The 21,614-nt window shown below is 44.3% G+C and overlaps 2 protein-coding genes across 2 annotated transcripts; both read left to right on the forward strand.

The window, feature by feature from the left end:
- Positions 1–1,370: 1,370 nt before the first annotated feature.
- LOC135400642 (G2/mitotic-specific cyclin-B-like) lies at positions 1,371–10,411 on the forward strand. Its single transcript, XM_064632475.1, has 8 exons — positions 1,371–1,477; positions 3,357–3,476; positions 3,539–3,658; positions 4,589–4,774; positions 6,350–6,514; positions 6,961–7,197; positions 7,976–8,221; positions 10,036–10,411. Exons 1-8 carry the CDS (start codon positions 1,463–1,465, stop codon positions 10,144–10,146), a joined length of 1,200 nt encoding a protein of 399 aa, XP_064488545.1. The 5' UTR covers positions 1,371–1,462; the 3' UTR covers positions 10,147–10,411.
- Positions 10,412–12,046: 1,635 nt separating this feature from the next.
- LOC135400651 (G2/mitotic-specific cyclin-B-like) lies at positions 12,047–20,920 on the forward strand. The gene is made up of 8 exons (XM_064632483.1): positions 12,047–12,153; positions 14,033–14,152; positions 14,215–14,334; positions 15,267–15,452; positions 17,027–17,191; positions 17,638–17,874; positions 18,642–18,887; positions 20,698–20,920. Exons 1-8 carry the CDS (start codon positions 12,139–12,141, stop codon positions 20,806–20,808), a joined length of 1,200 nt encoding a protein of 399 aa, XP_064488553.1. The 5' UTR covers positions 12,047–12,138; the 3' UTR covers positions 20,809–20,920.
- The last annotated feature ends 694 nt before the right edge of the window (positions 20,921–21,614 follow it).

Raw genomic sequence — 21,614 nt, forward strand, 5'->3', positions numbered from 1 at the left:
CCTGTTGCGTACATAATATCTTCGTGTTGTGTGCTTTTCTCCCTCTAAAAAATCGCTTATCTTCTGTGCGAGATGTTGAGCGACCATTGCGCATCCCTCTGGCGAGAAATGGATATCTACCATTCCTGATGATTCCAGACCACTGATAATGTAGTAGCTGTTGAGGAGTACCATCCTAGGAGTTTCGTGGCATGCCGTTTGCATATTTTTATTTACTTGTTTTATATTTTTCTGGACTTCCTGGCCTCGTTCCTTCGTGAACGGGATAGAGCATATGCACACTGTGTTTTTGGGGTGTTCTTCGAGCCATTGGGCCACATTAACTGTCAAAAGCGACGTTATTTGCTCGGGATCCATGCGTTTTATGTCGTTCAGCCCCGCCATGATGATCGTTAGGGCTTCTTGATGCATGGCCTTAACAGTGACGGCCGTAAGTGCATACTGCCATTAACTTCTTGCCAGACGGCTAGCAATACGGCCTTTGCAACAAAACTGAGATAGAAGAGCAACGGCTTTCCCGCAAGACAGTTTACGGCATTCCATCGAAACTGCCCAAGCCTCGTCACCAAGCGCCATAATCAGGATTTCGCACATTTAATTCAGTTCGAAATAAAATGTTTTTTACGCGGCATAATGTTCTGTCACCTTTTTTTTCGCGTTTTTTTTTTTTCGTTTTTTTCGCGTTTGCACTTTTGCTTCGCTTTTGATCTAGTCTGTTCAGGGGTTCAGTTCGTAGTGACACCCTCGAACCACTGCACGCGGGATCGCACCGTGTCGTCTGCATCCAAAAAGCCGGACGCCACTCAAAAAAATGTCCAAATCACTTCAAAGCAAATGTAGTTTGCTGTTGTATTTTCAAAATTTTCAAAATACCAACCACACGTTGTTTTCGTGTGCTCTCAGTGTGAAGAACATGTAACTTCACTACATTACATTCAACGTTCTCAGATGTGTTTATCGATGTGGACATCATCGGCAAAATGCCTTCACGGATACCGTCTCGCAGCTTCCCAGAGCTGAAGGCCGTATCCATTTCTTAATGCCGTAACCCTAAAGGTCGTATATGTGCCCATCTGACAGAGGTATAATTTCCAGAAACCCGCAGTACAGACGCAACATGATTCCGAAACTGAGCACTTTGCGCGGGTGCGCGACGAAGTTGCGCGTTGACACGAACTGCCCTGCACTAAATAGACATCTGTGCCTTCAACCGGGTACTAAGGTCATTTTAGGACAATTTTATAATTACGCAATTTTGTGTAGCAGTTTTGAGCATCCTTAACCAAATATAGATACGTTACACGAGATGAATCCATGAATCCTTTTCGGCCAATCGGAATCTGATGTCAGCGCGAGGCGGCAATTTTAAAAGGAGACCAGAAGAATCCGTTTGCACAGGAGGTAGAAGTCAGTGCCAGAAATACGGGGTGCTTGTCTACTCTTGCCAGTTTTGTGATCCAAGATGGAAACAAGCATAGTAAGTTTTTTCGTATCACTTCAGCTCCTCACCGTTTTTGTAACGCTTTGAAATGCTGTAACAAGGGATGATTCCTGTTATGCTAGCACCATCTAATGCCATTTAGCACATAAGTTGCAGTATACTTTTACACTGACGATTATTTTGAAGACTTATCTAACCCGTCCCATGTAGTGAACAGCGAACATTTCGAGGCGCATGCATGTTGCTCTTTAGCCACCGACAGGCACTCATTTAGTTGGCTTCACCTATGACTTCTGTGTGATGCGGGCAAGCCCACTTCAAGGCACGCCGAGCGCTGCTTAACTCTTCCTTCTTCGCTGTTCAGCGTGATTTTTGCTGATTTCTTCGCCATTTGTGGTACGAAACCAGGGTATTATTTTGGGTGGCGTGGCCATTCACCTCATTATTGAAACGGATTTGGAGGGAGGAAGCTGTCATGGTCCCATATTAATATAACTTATTATAGGTAGAAGGTAGGTTAGATTAATAGGGCCATGGCAGCACAGTCGCACTAATCTAACCTAACTTATCGCTAAACAAAGGGTGTCTTAGGCTAGTTTAGTGATAATTAAGTGAGGTTCCATGGCAGCTTGCCTTGCCCAAAGAATACCAGAACCAGTCCTATTACACTGTGTGGATTGAACGTTTCGTGAATTGAGCTTGAGCACGGCACTTTCCGCAGCAGCATGACTGCACTCGCATTTTTTCCTTCTTTTCTTCACAATTTTTTCAGTGGGTTCACGGACTCCTAGTTTGCTTTCCCACCACGACACAAATACATTTAACTGAGAAATTCCGCTAAATTTACAAACGTACGGCTAAACAACAGTGAGCGTTTTTGAAGTGGGCTTGACCACAATACGCAGCTTTATATACCATGCCAATGTTGGGGACGGTGCCCAGAAGAAGAACAATCTCTGTTCGAAATATCGGCGGCTCCTCGTCCTGAGGCAACTGCCTTCATAGTATGGACACTTATCGCTGTGATTTGAGTGATTAGCACAGAAACTGCAAAATATAACGTGGTCGGCAGACTGTGTTTGTGGAAGGGGCGTAGGCTATGGCCCAGTTATTCCTTTTAGCTATATATTTCGGGAGGGGCTCTACTGGAACTTTACATGGAGGAGGAGGAGGAGGATTTCTCCCTCTCCCAAATGTACCACTAAAGATACAATTTCGGGGGTGGGGTGTGGACCCCCCCTTTTGTTTTGCTTCTGCTACGTCACTGCTGTGGATATGTATAAGGACTGTTCAGAGCAAGTCACAGCAGTTGTTGCATGCTCTGTGTCACCAGCAGTGGGGTCTCCAGTGCACTCCCAAATCTTCAATATTGAAATAATTGAAGCATAGCAAGCTGCACCCAAGTTTGTTTATGAAATACTTTTTGACAGTGATTTTGAACAGAATATTTGGTGAAGTTGGCTTTCCTTGGCTGCAAATATTTGCCCATAGCTATAAACTTATTTATATATTCCTTTTCGGGGAGTGCCGTTGGTCTCTGTACTGCTTCTAACAGCAAATTCCACTGGTCATTTTCGTGTATGGGTTCTGTATGCGTTTTATGCGTAGTATGGGTTCTGTGTAGGAACATACGAAGAGCCAGTGAAGCGCGGTGCACCTTGCTCCGAAGTGACCCGCGAACAAGTGCATCAAACCAATGCAACCTTTTCTGCGTACGACCAGTGCAATTCGCCATAATTTAAAGTTTGCTTCTCTCTCATTGCTATTTGTGTGACCAAGCGCTATGCAACAACCACCCTCTATGGATGCATGATGCCTCTTATGTATAGTGCCCATTGTTGCCGCCATACTTTCGATTAAATTGCCTGGAGCTTTTGCATATAGCCCTTACAGTGACACAACTTTGACATTACAGGTTTCTTCCTCAGACGACACTTCAGAAGCTGCAACCTTCAAAAAGGCGTCACTGCAGCGACTGAAAGTTGGGACGCGACCACTCGGAACTAGACACATGAATGTCCCTGTGCTCAAAGATGTGAGTGTACAAAGTCTGGTTCCCTGAAACAGTCGTTCGATCCCTATACCTTTAATCACCAGGGTCAACCTTTGGCGCAAATTGTCGCACTGCCGGAGCAGCTCTTCCGAGCCAATTGTTGGATAACGCAAAGAGAAAGTTCTGCAAAGCCAATTTCCAAGGACAATCGGCATGATAGCGCTGTAAGTCTGGGGTATACTGTATTAGCATAAGGCATACCGTGAACGATTAGATACTAAGAGAGGCGTGTCTAACGAACGGACGAAGACATAGATTAATTAGCATAGCGGAAAATAAGACAGTTATTTGTGGTGCCTTCAGCTACGCTTTATTAAAGGAGCATGGAAGTGACATTTAACACGACTCGAAAGCCTGCTTCATCTGTGAAGCTGTCCACAAGGAATCACCATGCAAAATATTTTTGCTCTGCGGCGTATTGTCACTGTGCAATAAAATTTACGGACGAGAGACACGAGCCCCACGTGACGTAGAAACTGCTCGGGGCATATTTCTCTTCGTTTTTTCTTCTCGGCTCACACGCCGCTTATACATACTTGGGCTGTGCAGTTGGACGTCACTGGTCACATGCCGGAGCCCGTGACACGTCACGAGGTCTTCTGCTTTGCCGATGCGCTCTTTGGATGTGGGGTTTTTTGAAAGGTGTGCGGAACAGAGCCTTGCGCGCGCTATGTAGGTTACTTGCGCTCATCGTTCTTTCACAGGAGCTAATTTTATTCGTTGCAGAAGACGTCGCAGCGAAAAACAAATATTTTGGGGGTCACTTCCATGCTCCTTTAAGGGTTTATGATTTCAGTTTAATTTTACGCCTAATTAATAGACCTACCTACACTACAAATATGCCAGTTGCTTTCTGGAACCTATGACTCAAGAAGGATGCTTGGCAACATATTTGGAAAAAAAAAATCTGGGTATTTAATGTCTGACCATCAGTATCTCATTGCATTTCACACTCTATTGGTGTCCGAGTTTTCAATGCTGTTGACAGACTTAACAAATCAAAATGGTCTTAACATGTTTGATTCAATTACAAATATGGCTGCAGAATGGAAGATTTTGTTTAGTTCCTTTCTAATTTTGTCATTTCATTTAAGGATTCCATCCCGTCAACCAGCAAGGTTCCTGTTGAAAAAGTAGACACGAGACCAACCGAGCCACAGTCTTATTCTACGGCTGTGCTTCCTGCTGAAGTGACTGATATTGATGCCCCCGATCGTGGCAATGTTCAGCTTTGCTCGCAATACGCAAAAGATGTCCACAAGTATCTGTCTGAACTCGAGGTGTGTTGAACTGTGTGCGCAACTTCCAATGCTGGATACTGCGGACAGCTATTTGCAGAGAAGTGCCTCTACTCTTGCAACTCTGCCTTTGCATTGGGCATATAAAAATTAACTTTAGAAGAATCAGTCTAAACATGTAAAGTCTAAACGTTGGAAAAAAAAATGCCGTGATGTTGCATCAAAAGAGTTGAAGTGCTTCTCCGGTTTCATATTTCATGAAACCCTAGTTCTAGAACCTACTTTATTTCGTACTATTACTACTTTTATTTCGTCATATAAATAAGCCTAAATGTGAAATGTAAACGTCGTCGGTGGATGTTACGTACTTCAATGACTTTTTGCAAGAACCAGCAAAACTTAATAGTTTCAGATTCTGCAAAAGCAGACGACGTAGCTAAGAGCTCTTAAGTCTGCACACACATTCCCGCTCTCTACTCCGCTGTGGAAGACTGTGAACTTCTCCGGTGAGGAAACTTAAAGCTACCCCTGCGAAGCAAGTTAAAATTCAAAGTGGGACTGCTCGGTTATGCCTGTTAGATAGACATTGAACTAGAAATTAACGTTAAGACACTTCTGCTTTGCAGAAACAGAACAGTAGGTGGTTCGTAACTTGAACTTAGGATGCTGGAACAAACACCAAATATAATGTGGTGTTTGTTCCATCATTGTAAGTTCAAATTAATATATACTTAATTAATATATACTTAATATATTACTTGAAGTCCTTTTTTCTAGTACTTTCCGACCAAGATTTAATACCCAATTGAGACTGTAAATGAAATTCGGGGAAATACGACGAAAGGGGTATTTTTGCTGAAAGTTCATTGTTGACAGGCTGGCTGCAGTTAGAAGTTAAGGACATGGACAAACACAAGTTATGACAGTGCAACAGGTAGCAATATGACTTTGGCGTGTCTCTCCGGTTCTCCCAATACATGATTCTAGTGCATTTTTACATTGTTTTTCTCCGCTGGCAGTTTGTAACAAATTTCACGATCTGCGACTGGCTTTAAAGTATTTCATGATTCAGTAAATGTAAGAGCCTGAAAGGTATACAGTCTTTTGATTTATGCATTCTACAATGTTTAAAAAAAAACACATTGATTATATTTCCGCATATAAGAAAACTTCAATCGAATGATGGCTGTTAAAGAAAAGACACCAGCAGTGGGATTCGTGGGCATGGTGAGGCTTGTGTTGTCTCTCCCTCTTTGTTCAGTTGCCTCATTCACTACAAGTAGCAAAACCACATAAATGAAGGTTTGCATTCTGCTTTCCATGAATTTGCATGCAAAACTGAATTGGCGATGTACTTTCGAAGTGAAAAAGGTCTGCAATCCCAAGTGGTTTATAAAACAAATTCCCCTTTAAACCACTTATGCACAAAGTGGTTCAAAGTGGTTTCAAGTGAAAACTGTTTCATAAACCACTTTGGATTACAGACCTTTTTCACCTGGGTTGGTGAGTACTTGGCCTAGTACCTTGGTGCAATTTTGAGGCACTTTGTACATCATTAATGTCATCGACTCTCCCAAACTTCCATTGTTATTGACATTCAAGAACTCCCCCTTACAGCTCAAGTACCCAATCAGGCCCAACTTCCTTCTGGGCAAGCTGAAAATCACGGCATCCATGCGTTCAGTCCTGGTACACTGGTTGGTCCAAGTGCAAGAACATTTCCAACTGCTTCAGGAGACACTCTACCTTGCCATTGCTGTTTTAGACAGATACTTACAGGTGGTAAGCGTTTCCTCTCTAGCAATCACGCTGGTTCATTTGCGTCGTGGAATAAGAATGAAGCCTTGTGTGTTGGAGGTAAACCCAGTAAAAATTGTTTTAACCCCACGTTCCTATCGTCGTCACTTGGGGTCAAACCTGAAACATCCCAAAACTTAGAGAAAGAAAGAAAAATGCTGTTTCTGTAGTCACTGCTGTCTCTTACTTCCCCTTTTGTGTTGCGGTTTTGCTGATCCAAAGTTACTGAAAAACTTTAATGATGTTTGGATTGGCAAGGCGAACAATATAGTTCGGCTACAGTTCAGTGTTAGAACTCTGAAAGCGGTTATGGGATTCGCCGTTCTGATATTTGCGAGCCTTTAGCGATAAAGCCTTTAGCGAGAGGAACTAAACAGATGGGCGCACACACACTCCTGGTCATGTCTGAGGGTTACATTATTCCGTTCCAGGCTAAAGATGTTTCTCCTTGTAATCTGCAACTGATAGGAGCGACGGCTATGTTCATTGCCGCCAAATATGAAGAAACGAATGCTCCGGATATTGTGGACTATGTCTACATTTCGAAAGATTCCTTTACAAAGAGGGACATGTTCACGATAGAGATTGCCATGCTTAAGGCTCTGGACTTCAGCTTGGGTCTGCCACTGCCTCTGCATTTTCTTCGTCGTGTTTCTAAAGCAGGCAAGGTACGGTTTTATTCCTACTTCATTGGTACTGGTACTATGGTGGTTATTACGGTTATGGAAGAAGCATGTGTAAAATGGAAGTACATTGTAGCTGTAAAATTGAAGCGGACATTGCCAGCTTTCCAGTTTATGGGCCGAAGGATGTCTCCTCAGCCCAGTGTTTGTTCCCGGCGAGGATGCCTTATGTTTTTCTCTTTTTTGTGCGTGTGTGCGAGGTCCAATTATTTCTTGGGGATGCTCAGTTTAACTGCGTGCTGAAGATCCGTATTCCAGTGACTAACTTGAAGTATACTACTTTACATTAAAACAAGTACGAAAAGCAATGTCAGGTTGTCGATGAAAGCGATTCAAAATGAAAAAATAATAATAATAGTAATAAGGCTGTTGGGAGAATCTGTTTAATATACAGAGGATACCCACCGTACATTGCCAGGGTCTCTGTAAATCACGTGATAACGAGTAGTTCTGGCTATAGTACCCTATCCAATACCGAAGCGGCGACTGCCAGAACTGCTGCCCCGGTGCTGGGAGCTTTCCGCTCTCTAGTATAGTAAGCGGTCGTGGTCCGAAGTTTTTACATGGGTCTTCCAGCAGACTTTCCCAACTGTCAGCACAGTTCCCCTTGAAGTCGGCCCACGATGCCTACTTGGCCCCCTGTCCCCCCCCCCACTCCTTCCTGCTGTCCTCTCCCCATCGGTCCATGTCTGCACACCACTCATAACCAGTTACTTCGTGGCGCTCACTCGGAATTTAACGAGAATGTCCTGCTCTATTCCAGGTGTCTGCCATTGTCCACTCCATGGCCAAGTACCTCCTAGAGCTGTCAGCCACGGACTACAGCATGGCTCACATCCGCCCTTCCCTACTGGCTGCAACAAGCCTATGGCTATCACTGCAAATGGTCGATGGCAGCGAATGGACGGCAGATTTGGCCTACTATGGCGGCTACACGACGGAAGAGATGGGGCCGTTCGCAAGGAAAATATGCCAACTCGTTATGTCCGCCTCATCCAGTAGCAAGAACGTGAGTGCTGCGTCAGTCTCTGTTGCACACCAATGCTTTTGTCGAAGTGTCTTTCCTGCCTAAGCTAGTGCCCAACTATGCCAAACTCCAGGAACTCTAGACAAAAAAGTAGAGAACTCCGACTTAACATAACAAAATAACTTTCTTCTCTAGTTCTCTACTGTTTTGTCTAGGTATGTCGTCTCCCGGCTTTTGGAGTATTTTTGCTCCAGGAACGCGTTGAGGCAACACCACCTAGATAGAGAGAAAGCTCGTTTATGCGTCGTCGTGACCGAACAACTAAGAGTCAGCCAATCAGGATAGTGTCTTAACGGCGGTAGCCAATCACGAACGTGCTTTCAGCGGTCTTAGCCATGGAGGCTAACCACCGTCATCTGTGCGTAGTGATTGGATGTCCCCGCGTGCTAAGTGGGCAAATAAAGCGCAAAACGGTCCCGTATCTTTCTCAAGACTGATTTTCTGGAAAGCGTGCTGCACTCTTTTGTCTATAGATCCAGGACGGCGGATTGCAGTGGCAGACGAATCCAAGTAGCAAAGGAGGGGGAGGAGGCAATAAGCAGGACTTCTGTATCCAGGTGGCGTTGGTTGAGGACAGTTGATGCTTTTGCGAGGCTCGCGTTTCTTTCCGCTTTCCCCATGGAGGCGTTCCCTGTTACCTTGTACATGCTTAGTCATGCTTAGAGCGCCTTGATTTCTGCGATTCTCCAAGATTTTGTGAAGTTTGTCGTCTCTCAGAACCTGCTGTTTCCCTCAGAATTGTCAGTGTTTCTTCGTGTATTTTTTTTCGGAATATTCAGTGTATTATGGAATTTAGTAAGGATTTCAATCGATCTGGGACATCTTCGTGGGTTAAACTAGATCAATCACGAGTGCCATGTACCAATGGGAATCCATGTAGCCTCAGATTATTAGTATCGTGATGTCTCTTCCATTCCATTTCCTCTTGTTTTTGGCAGTGTTCTGTCTGTCATCTGGACAGGGGCATGTCCTCCTCTCATCGCATCTTTGCGGACGATTTTGTGCGCTGTTGAAATACGCGCGGCAGACAAAGCCAATTTTCACATTTTTTTGCACTCACTGTAGCATTAGAGATTTCGACTTCCGGTGTATTTGACTAAGTTTGCCACGTGCTCCCTGATTCTGTAAAAAAAACAAAAAAAACGGTATGTTCACTAGGCAAATTTCAGAGTTTAATTCATTGCAATTGAAATTCGACAAAAGTATTTTTTCAAGATGGCAAACTTAATTGCCGCACGGGAGCCGTTGACCGCATATTTTTCCGTTCTATCGTTTCCTTATAAACCCCAAATGACATGATTCGTGAAGCACCCTGTACGTATACCTTCGCTTGAGCATCTGGTGTACGCTCGGGACTCGATGATGCGTGCATCGAGAATTATTGGATTGGCATTGTTGAGGCAGGCCAGTATTGCAGATTTTTTTCCCCAATAAACAGTGCACACTGCTTTCGTGACTCGCGCGTGCAGTCAACTGCATTTTACGTCCACTTTTCAAGGTACGTTAAGCTACAACGAATTTCGGCTATAGCAAACGCATTTTCCGTGACCGCGAGGTTCGTTGTAAACGGGCTCGACTGTATAACGATAACTCTGATAGTTACGATCGGATCGGATTTCATGTTCCTGTTAATATCGTTACAAACGGGCTCTACTGTATAACGATAACCCTGATAATAATGATCGGATTTCGCGTTCCTGTCAATATCGTTATAAACAGGCTCAACTGTAATCACTGTGTTCCACGTCGAGAAGAGTACATTGAGCCTCACTGTGCATACCTTTGACTACTTTCAGATAATATGCAACAAGTACAAGAGAGCGAGGTTTGGGAGTGTCAGCATTCGACCAGAGCTCGGCACTGACCGACTAAAAGAGCTTGTAGCTAGACTCGAACTGATGCCCTGAGGTTCCGACAAGTACTTTTAGCACAGTTCTGGAAAGCCAAGATATGGCTTTTTTTTACGCAAGTTTTATATTTACTAGATTTTATGTATACGCCAACCCAGGCCCATTTCTGTCCGAGCATGGGTTCTTCGTCGTTTCTAAGATGGGTTTCCGTCATGGTGTACATACTTATATCTTCCTCTTCGGCATTCAATTCTAGTTCGACCATTTGACTTTGCTACCTCCTGGTATGTTCAATGTGGCAATATTAAAGTGATCCATGGTAGGCCGGGTTCTCTTTCTTCTGTTCTTTCTCGTTAGTACCATCAGTGGGGGTGGGTCTGCTGGGTATTCCAGCTGCTCGGACTCCACCTCTGCGGTCGTGTCCCTGGGTGCGATGGGTACCCCCGTGGGTATTCCTGTGGGCGTTCCCGCGAGTACTCCCACGGGTACTCCCAATGGTACTCCCGTGGGTAATCCCGTGAGTACTCTCTCGGGTGTTCCTGTGTGTGCATTCTCCCGGCGTGGTGGTGCGGGTAGTTCTCGTGACGCCTGTTGCGTACATAATATCTTCGTGTTGTGTGCTTTTCTCCCTCTAAAAAATCGCTTATCTTCTGTGCGAGATGTTGAGCGACCATTGCGCATCCCTCTGGCGAGAAATGCATATCTACCATTCCTGATGATTCCAGACCACTGATAATGTAGTAGCTGTTGAGGAGTACCATCCTAGGAGTTTCGTGGCATGCCGTTTGCATATTTTTATTTACTTGTTTTATATTTTTCTGGACTTCCTGGCCTCGTTCCTTCGTGAACGGGATAGAGCATATGCACACTGTGTTTTTGGGGTGTTCTTCGAGCCATTGGGCCACATTAACTGTCAAAAGCGACGTTATTTGCTCGGGATCCATGCGTTTTATGTCGTTCAGCCCCGCCATGATGATCGTTAGGGCTCCTTGATGCATGGCCTTAACAGTGACGGCCGTAAGTGCATACTGCCATTAACTTCTTGCCAGACGGCTAGCAATACGGCCTTTGCAACAAAACTGAGATAGAAGAGCAACGGCTTTCCCGCAAGACAGTTTACGGCATTCCATCGAAACTGCCCAAGCCTCGTCACCAAGCGCCATAATCAGGATTTCGCACATTTAATTCAGTTCGAAATAAAATGTTTTTTACGCGGCATAATGTTCTGTCACCTTTTTTTTTCGCGTTTTTTTTTTCGTTTTTTTTCGCGTTTGCACTTTTGCTTCGCTTTTGATCTAGTCTGTTCAGGGGTTCAGTTCGTAGTGACACCCTCGAACCACTGCACGCGGGATCGCACCGTGTCGTCTGCATCCAAAAAGCCGGACGCCACTCAAAAAAATGTCCAAATCACTTCAAAGCAAATGTAGTTTGCTGTTGTATTTTCAAAATTTTCAAAATACCAACCACACGTTGTTTTCGTGTGCTCTCAGTGTGAAGAACATGTAACTTCACTACATTACATTCAACGTTCTCAGATGTGTTTATCGATGTGGACATCATCGGCAAAATGCCTTCACGGATACCGTCTCGCAGCTTCCCAGAGCTGAAGGCCGTATCCATTTCTTAATGCCGTAACCCTAAAGGTCGTATATGTGCCCATCTGACAGAGGTATAATTTCCAGAAACCCGCAGTACAGACGCAACATGATTCCGAAACTGAGCACTTTGCGCGGGTGCGCGACGAAGTTGCGCGTTGACACGAACTGCCCTGCACTAAATAGACATCTGTGCCTTCAACCGGGTACTAAGGTCATTTTAAGACAATTTTATAATTACGCAATTTTGTGTAGCAGTTTTGAGCATCCTTAACCAAATATAGATACGTTACACGAGATGAATCCATGAATCCTTTTCGGCCAATCGGAATCTGATGTCAGCGCGAGGCGGCAATTTTAAAAGGAGACCAGAAGAATCCGTTTGCACAGGAGGTAGAAGTCAGTGCCAGAAATACGGGGTGCTTGTCTACTCTTGCCAGTTTTGTGATCCAAGATGGAAACAAGCATAGTAAGTTTTTTCGTATCACTTCAGCTCCTCACCGTTTTTGTAACGCTTTGAAATGCTGTAACAAGGGATGATTCCTGTTATGCTAGCACCATCTAATGCCATTTAGCACATAAGTTGCAGTATACTTTTACACTGACGATTATTTTGAAGACTTATCTAACCCGTCCCATGTAGTGAACAGCGAACATTTCGAGGCGCATGCATGTTGCTCTTTAGCCACCGACAGGCACTCATTTAGTTGGCTTCACCTATGACTTCTGTGTGATGCGGGCAAGCCCACTTCAAGGCACGCCGAGCGCTGCTTAACTCTTCCTTCTTCGCTGTTCAGCGTGATTTTTGCTGATTTCTTCGCCATTTGTGGTACGAAACCAGGGTATTATTTTGGGTGGCGTGGCCATTCACCTCATTATTGAAACGGATTTGGAGGGAGGAAGCTGTCATGGTCCCATATTAATATAACTTATTATAGGTAGAAGGTAGGTTAGATTAATAGGGCCATGGCAGCACAGTCGCACTAATCTAACCTAACTTATCGCTAAACAAAGGGTGTCTTAGGCTAGTTTAGTGATAATTAAGTGAGGTTCCATGGCAGCTTGCCTTGCCCAAAGAATACCAGAACCAGTCCTATTACACTGTGTGGATTGAACGTTTCGTGAATTGAGCTTGAGCACGGCACTTTCCGCAGCAGCATGACTGCACTCGCATTTTTTCCTTCTTTTCTTCACAATTTTTTCAGTGGGTTCACGGACTCCTAGTTTGCTTTCCCACCACGACACAAATACATTTAACTGAGAAATTCCGCTAAATTTACAAACGTACGGCTAAACAACAGTGAGCGTTTTTGAAGTGGGCTTGACCACAATACGCAGCTTTATATACCATGCCAATGTTGGGGACGGTGCCCAGAAGAAGAACAATCTCTGTTCGAAATATCGGCGGCTCCTCGTCCTGAGGCAACTGCCTTCATAGTATGGACACTTATCGCTGTGATTTGAGTGATTAGCACAGAAACTGCAAAATATAACGTGGTCGGCAGACTGTGTTTGTGGAAGGGGCGTAGGCTATGGCCCAGTTATTCCTTTTAGCTATATATTTCGGGAGGGGCTCTACTGGAACTTTACATGGAGGAGGAGGAGGAGGATTTCTCCCTCTCCCAAATGTACCACTAAAGATACAATTTCGGGGGTGGGGTGTGGACCCCCCCTTTTGTTTTGCTTCTGCTACGTCACTGCTGTGGATATGTATAAGGACTGTTCAGAGCAAGTCACAGCAGTTGTTGCATGCTCTGTGTCACCAGCAGTGGGGTCTCCAGTGCACTCCCAAATCTTCAATATTGAAATAATTGAAGCATAGCAAGCTGCACCCAAGTTTGTTTATGAAATACTTTTTGACAGTGATTTTGAACAGAATATTTGGTGAAGTTGGCTTTCCTTGGCTGCAAATATTTGCCCATAGCTATAAACTTATTTATATATTCCTTTTCGGGGAGTGCCGTTGGTCTCTGTACTGCTTCTAACAGCAAATTCCACTGGTCGTTTTCGTGTATGGGTTCTGTATGCGTTTTATGCGTAGTATGGGTTCTGTGTAGGAACATACGAAGAGCCAGTGAAGCGCGGTGCACCTTGCTCCGAAGTGACCCGCGAACAAGTGCATCAAACCAATGCAACCTTTTCTGCGTACGACCAGTGCAATTCGCCATAATTTAAAGTTTGCTTCTCTCTCATTGCTATTTGTGTGACCAAGCGCTATGCAACAACCACCCTCTATGGATGCATGATGCCTCTTATGTATAGTGCCCATTGTTGCCGCCATACTTTCGATTAAATTGCCTGGAGCTTTTGCATATAGCCCTTACAGTGACACAACTTTGACATTACAGGTTTCTTCCTCAGACGACACTTCAGAAGCTGCAACCTTCAAAAAGGCGTCACTGCAGCGACTGAAAGTTGGGACGCGACCACTCGGAACTAGACACATGAATGTCCCTGTGCTCAAAGATGTGAGTGTACAAAGTCTGGTTCCCTGAAACAGTCGTTCGATCCCTATACCTTTAATCACCAGGGTCAACCTTTGGCGCAAATTGTCGCACTGCCGGAGCAGCTCTTCCGAGCCAATTGTTGGATAACGCAAAGAGAAAGTTCTGCAAAGCCAATTTCCAAGGACAATCGGCATGATAGCGCTGTAAGTCTGGGGTATGCTGTATTAGCATAAGGCATACCGTGAACGATTAGATACTAAGAGAGGCGTGTCTAACGAACGGACGAAGACATAGATTAATTAGCATAGCGGAAAATAAGACAGTTATTTGTGGTGCCTTCAGCTACGCTTTATTAAAGGAGCATGGAAGTGACATTTAACACGACTCGAAAGCCTGCTTCATCTGTGAAGCTGTCCACAAGGAATCACCATGCAAAATATTTTTGCTCTGCGGCGTATTGTCACTGTGCAATAAAATTTACGGACGAGAGACACGAGCCCCACGTGACGTAGAAACTGCTCGGGGCATATTTCTCTTCGTTTTTTCTTCTCGGCTCACACGCCGCTTATACATACTTGGGCTGTGCAGTTGGACGTCACTGGTCACATGCCGGAGCCCGTGACACGTCACGAGGTCTTCTGCTTTGCCGATGCGCTCTTTGGATGTGGGGTTTTTTGAAAGGTGTGCGGAACAGAGCCTTGCGCGCGCTATGTAGGTTACTTGCGCTCATCGTTCTTTCACAGGAGCTAATTTTATTCGTTGCAGAAGACGTCGCAGCGAAAAACAAATATTTTGGGGGTCACTTCCATGCTCCTTTAAGGGTTTATGATTTCAGTTTAATTTTACGCCTAATTAATAGACCTACCTACACTACAAATATGCCAGTTGCTTTCTGGAACCTATGACTCAAGAAGGATGCTTGGCAACATATTTGGAAAAAAAAAAAATCTGGGTATTTAATGTCTGACCATCAGTATCTCATTGCATTTCACACTCTATTGGTGTCCGAGTTTTCAATGCTGTTGACAGACTTAACAAATCAAAATGGTCTTAACATGTTTGATTCAATTACAAATATGGCTGCAGAATGGAAGATTTTGTTTAGTTCCTTTCTAATTTTGTCATTTCATTTAAGGATTCCATCCCGTCAACCAGCAAGGTTCCTGTTGAAAAAGTAGACACGAGACCAACCGAGCCACAGTCTTATTCTACGGCTGTGCTTCCTGCTGAAGTGACTGATATTGATGCCCCCGATCGTGGCAATGTTCAGCTTTGCTCGCAATACGCAAAAGATGTCCACAAGTATCTGTCTGAACTCGAGGTGTGTTGAACTGTGTGCGCAACTTCCAATGCTGGATACTGCGGACAGCTATTTGCAGAGAAGTGCCTCTACTCTTGCAACTCTGCCTTTGCATTGGGCATATAAAAATTAACTTTAGAAGAATCAGTCTAAACATGTAAAGTCTAAACGTTGAAAAAAAAAATGCCGTGATGTTGCATCAAAAGAGTTGAAGTGCTTCTCCGGTTTCATATTTCATGAAACCCTAGTTCTAGAACCTACTTTATTTCGTACTATTACTACTTTTATTTCGTCATATAAATAAGCCTAAATGTGAAATGTAAACGTCGTCGGTGGATGTTACGTACTTCAATGACTTTTTGCAAGAACCAGCAAAACTTAATAGTTTCAGATTCTGCAAAAGCAGACGACGTAGCTAAGAGCTCTTAAGTCTGCACACACATTCCCGCTCTCTACTCCGCTGTGGAAGACTGTGAACTTCTCCGGTGAGGAAACTTAAAGCTACCCCTGCGAAGCAAGTTAAAATTCAAAGTGGGACTGCTCGGTTATGCCTGTTAGATAGACATTGAACTAGAAATTAACGTTAAGACACTTCTGCTTTGCAGAAACAGAACAGTAGGTGGTTCGTAACTTGAACTTAGGATGCTGGAACAAACACCAAATATAATGTGGTGTTTGTTCCATCATTGTAAGTTCAAATTAATATATACTTAATTAATATATACTTAATATATTACTTGAAGTCCTTTTTTCTAGTACTTTCCGACCAAGATTTAATACCCAATTGAGACTGTAAATGAAATTCGGGGAAATACGACGAAAGGGGTATTTTTGCTGAAAGTTCATTGTTGACAGGCTGGCTGCAGTTAGAAGTTAAGGACATGGACAAACACAAGTTATGACAGTGCAACAGGTAGCAATATGACCTTGGCGTGTCTCTCCGGTTCTCCCAATACATGATTCTAGTGCATTTTTACATTGTTTTTCTCCGCTGGCAGTTTGTAACAAATTTCACGATCTGCGACTGGCTTTAAAGTATTTCATGATTCAGTAAATGTAAGAGCCTGAAAGGTATACAGTCTTTTGATTTATGCATTCTACAATGTTTAAAAAAAACACATTGATTATATTTCCGCATATAAGAAAACTTCAATCGAATGATGGCTGTTAAAGAAAAGACACCAGCAGTGGGATTCGTGGGCATGGTGAGGCTTGTGTTGTCTCTCCCTCTTTGTTCAGTTGCCTCATTCACTACAAGTAGCAAAACCACATAAATGAAGGTTTGCATTGTGCTTTCCATGAATTTGCATGCAAAACTGAATTGGCGATGTACTTTCGAAGTGAAAAAGGTCTGCAATCCCAAGTGGTTTATAAAACAAATTCCCCTTTAAACCACTTATGCACAAAGTGGTTCAAAGTGGTTTCAAGTGAAAACTGTTTCATAAACCACTTTGGATTACAGACCTTTTTCACCTGGGTTGGTGAGTACTTGGCCTAGTACCTTGGTGCAATTTTGAGGCACTTTGTACATCATTAATGTCATCGACTCTCCCAAATTTCCATTGTTATTGACATTCAAGAACTCCCCCTTACAGCTCAAGTACCCAATCAGGCCCAACTTCCTTCTGGGCAAGCTGAAAATCACGGCATCCATGCGTTCAGTCCTGGTACACTGGTTGGTCCAAGTGCAAGAACATTTCCAACTGCTTCAGGAGACACTCTACCTTGCCATTGCTGGTTTAGACAGATACTTACAGGTGGTAAGCGTTTCCTCTCTAGCAATCACGCTGGTTCATTTGCGTCGTGGAATAAGAATGAAGCCTTGTGTGTTGGAGGTAAACCCAGTAAAAATTGTTTTAACCCCACGTTCCTATCGTCGTCACTTGGGGTCAAACCTGAAACATCCCAAAACTTAGAGAAAGAAAGAAAAATGCTGTTTCTGTAGTCACTGCTGTCTCTTACTTCCCCTTTTGTGTTGCGGTTTTGCTGATCCAAAGTTACTGAAAAACTTTAATGATGTTTGGATTGGCAAGGCGAACAATATAGTTCGGCTACAGTTCAGTGTTAGAACTCTGAAAGCGGTTATGGGATTCGCCGTTCTGATATTTGCGAGCCTTTAGCGATAAAGCCTTTAGCGAGAGGAACTAAACAGATGGGCGCACATACACTCCTGGTCATGTCTGAGGGTTACATTATTCCGTTCCAGGCTAAAGATGTTTCTCCTTGTAATCTGCAACTGATAGGAGCGACGGCTATGTTCATTGCCGCCAAATATGAAGAAACGAATGCTCCGGATATTGTGGACTATGTCTACATTTCGAAAGATTCCTTTACAAAGAGGGACATGTTCACGATAGAGATTGCCATGCTTAAGGCTCTGGACTTCAGCTTGGGTCTGCCACTGCCTCTGCATTTTCTTCGTCGTGTTTCTAAAGCAGGCAAGGTACGGTTTTATTCCTACTTCATTGGTACTGGTACTATGGTGGTTATTACGGTTATGGAAGAAGCATGTGTAAAATGGAAGTACATTGTAGCTGTAAAATTGAAGCGGACATTGCCAGCTTTCCAGTTTATGGGCCGAAGGATGTCTCCTCAGCCCAGTGTTTGTTCCCGGCGAGGATGCCTTATGTTTTTCTCTTTTTTGTGCGTGTGTGCGAGGTCCAATTATTTCTTGGGGATGCTCAGTTTAACTGCGTGCTGAAGATCCGTATTCCAGTGACTAACTTGAAGTATACTACTTTACATTAAAACAAGTACGAAAAGCAATGTCAGGTTGTCGATGAAAGCGATTCAAAATGAAAAAATAATAATAATAGTAATAAGGCTGTTGGGAGAATCTGTTTAATATACAGAGGATACCCACCGTACATTGCCAGGGTCTCTGTAAATCACGTGATAACGAGTAGTTCTGGCTATAGTACCCTATCCAATACCGAAGCGGCGACTGCCAGAACTGCTGCCCCGGTGCTGGGAGCTTTCCGCTCTCTAGTATAGTAAGCGGTCGTGGTCCGAAGTTTTTACATGGGTCTTTCCCAACTGTCAGCACAGTTCCCCTTGAAGTCGGCCCACGATGCCTACTTGGCCCCCTGTCCCCCCCCCCACTCCTTCCTGCTGTCCTCTCCCCATCGGTCCATGTCTGCACACCACTCATAACCAGTTACTTCGTGGCGCTCACTCGGAATTTAACGAGAATGTCCTGTTCTATTCCAGGTGTCTGCCATTGTCCACTCCATGGCCAAGTACCTCCTAGAGCTGTCAGCCACGGACTACAGCATGGCTCACATCCGCCCTTCCCTACTGGCTGCAACAAGCCTATGGCTATCACTGCAAATGGTCGATGGCAGCGAATGGACGGCAGATTTGGCCTACTATGGCGGCTACACGACGGAAGAGATGGGGCCGTTCGCAAGGAAAATATGCCAACTCGTTATGTCCGCCTCATCCAGTAGCAAGAACGTGAGTGCTGCGTCAGTCTGTGTTGCACACCAATGCTTTTGTCGAAGTGTCTTTCCTGCCTAAGCTAGTGCCCAACTATGCCAAACTCCAGGAACTCTAGACAAAAAAGTAGAGAACTCCGACTTAACATAACAAAATAACTTTCTTCTCTAGTTCTCTACTGTTTTGTCTAGGTATGTCGTCTCCCGGCTTTTGGAGTATTTTTGCTCCAGGAACGCGTTGAGGCAACACCACCTAGATAGAGAGAAAGCTCGTTTATGCGTCGTCGTGACCGAACAACTAAGAGTCAGCCAATCAGGATAGTGTCTTAACGGCGGTAGCCAATCACGAACGTGCTTTCAGCGGTCTTAGCCATGGAGGCTAACCACAGTCATCTGTGCGTAGTGATTGGATGTCCCCGCGTGCTAAGTGGGCAAATAAAGCGCAAAACGGTCCCGTATCTTTCTCAAGACTGATTTTCTGGAAAGCGTGCTGCACTCTTTTGTCTATAGATCCAGGACGGCGGATTGCAGTGGCAGACGAATCCAAGTAGCAAAGGAGGGGGAGGAGGCAATAAGCAGGACTTCTGTATCCAGGTGGCGTTGGTTGAGGACAGTTGATGCTTTTGCGAGGCTCGCGTTTCTTTCCGCTTTCCCCATGGAGGCGTTCCCTGTTACCTTGTACATGCTTAGTCATGCTTAGAGCGCCTTGATTTCTGCGATTCTCCAAGATTTTGTGAAGTTTGTCGTCTCTCAGAACCTGCTGTTTCCCTCAGAATTGTCAGTGTTTTTTCGTGTATTTTTTTTCGGAATATTCAGTGTATTATGGAATTTAGTAAGGATTTCAATCGATCTGGGACATCTTCGTGGGTTAAACTAGATCAATCACGAGTGCCATGTACCAATGGGAATCCATGTAGCCTCAGATTATTAGTATCGTGATGTCTCTTCCATTCCCTTTCCTCTTGTTTTTGGCAGTGTTCTGTCTGTCATCTGGACAGGGGCATGTCCTCCTCTCATCGCATCTTTGCGGACGATTTTGTGCGCTGTTGAAATACGCGCGGCAGACAAAGCCAATTTTCACATTTTTTTGCACTCACTGTAGCATTAGAGATTTCGACTTCCGGTGTATTCGACTAAGTTTGCCACGGGCTTCCTGATTCTGTAAAAAAAAAAAAAACGTATGTTGACTAGGCAAATTTCAGAGTTTAATTCATTGCAATTGAAATTCGACAAAAGTATTTTTTGAAGATGGCAAACTTAATTGCCGCACGGGAGCCGTTGACCGCATATTTTTCCGTTCTATCGTTTCCTTATAAACCCCAAATGACATGATTCGTGAAGCACCCTGTACGTATACCTTCGCTTGAGCATCTGGTGTACGCTCGGGACTCGATGATGCGTGCATCGAGAATTATTGGATTGGCATTGTTGAGGCAGGCCAATATTGCAGATTTTTTTCCCCAATAAACAGTGCACACTGCTTTCGTGACTCGCGGGTGCAGTCAACTGCATTTTACGTCCACTTTTCAAGGTACGTTAAGCTACAACGAATTTCAGCTATAGCAAACGCATTTTCCGTGACCGCGAGGTTCGTTGTAAACGGGCTCGACTGTATAACGATAACTCTGATAGTTACGATCGGATCGGATTTCATGTTCCTGTTAATATCGTTACAAACGGGCTCTACTGTATAACTATAATCCTGATAATAATGATCGGATTTCGCGTTCCTGTCAATATCGTTATAAACAGGCTCAACTGTAATCACTGTGTTCCACGTCGAGAAGAGTACATTGAGCCTCACTGTGCATACCTTTGACTACTTTCAGATAATATGCAACAAGTACAAGAGAGCGAGGTTTGGGAGTGTCAGCATTCGACCAGAGCTCGGCACTGACCGACTAAAAGAGCTTGTAGCTAGACTCGAACTGATGCCCTGAGGTTCCGACAAGTACTTTTAGCACAGTTCTGGAAAGCCAAGATATGGCTTTTTTTTACGCAAGTTTTATATTTACTAGATTTTAACTTCGCAATAAATTTTAAGCTGCTGAAGCATTTGCTTTGGAATCATGAATGGAAATGTAGAAAAGCAACTGCTGGCACTGTTTCATTTCCTGTTGTCTACAGGAAGAGATAGAGTAGCTGCAATGTTGACACGTCACCTGAAGATATTCTGATTCCTGCCTCTTCAGTGGTCTTTCCTGAGGCATTTTGAAAATGTTGGTGTAAGGGTTCCTTGCACTGATGGGAATGGGGGGGGGATGGGATTGGGGGAGGTATATTTTGCTTAAAGCCCGCAACTTTCTGTCGTGAAAATTAACATTTCCACAAACTGGGTTCAACAAATCCACGGGGTTCCGTGGAAAAGACCAGCAAGCAAAAAAAAAAAAAAAAGGCTTGGGGAGGAGGTTGGCAGCCTCTGTTTTGTAGGCGACATGTGATGCCTAATTGGCTGCCCTCAGTGGCTCATTTGGTAGCATGTCTGCCTGCTGATCCCAAGGCCGCAGGTTCAAACACCGGGCGAGGACGGTGGCAACTTGGTGGAAGGGTACAAGTTGTTCATACACGCAGTCTTCCGGGAGGGACATTAAATGTGGTGTGCTGTGTGTCAAGATTTGGGTTCACGTTGAACCCCCAGGTGGGCAAAATTAATCCACACACCACTAATCTACTGTGGCGTCGCTCATGATCGCCGCTGTCTAACGACGCAAAGCCCAGAATTATTAGGATCGATAATGTGCACTTT

This window comes from Ornithodoros turicata, chromosome 1 (assembly GCF_037126465.1).
Source record: "Ornithodoros turicata isolate Travis chromosome 1, ASM3712646v1, whole genome shotgun sequence".
Lineage (NCBI taxonomy): Eukaryota > Metazoa > Arthropoda > Arachnida > Ixodida > Argasidae > Ornithodoros > Ornithodoros turicata.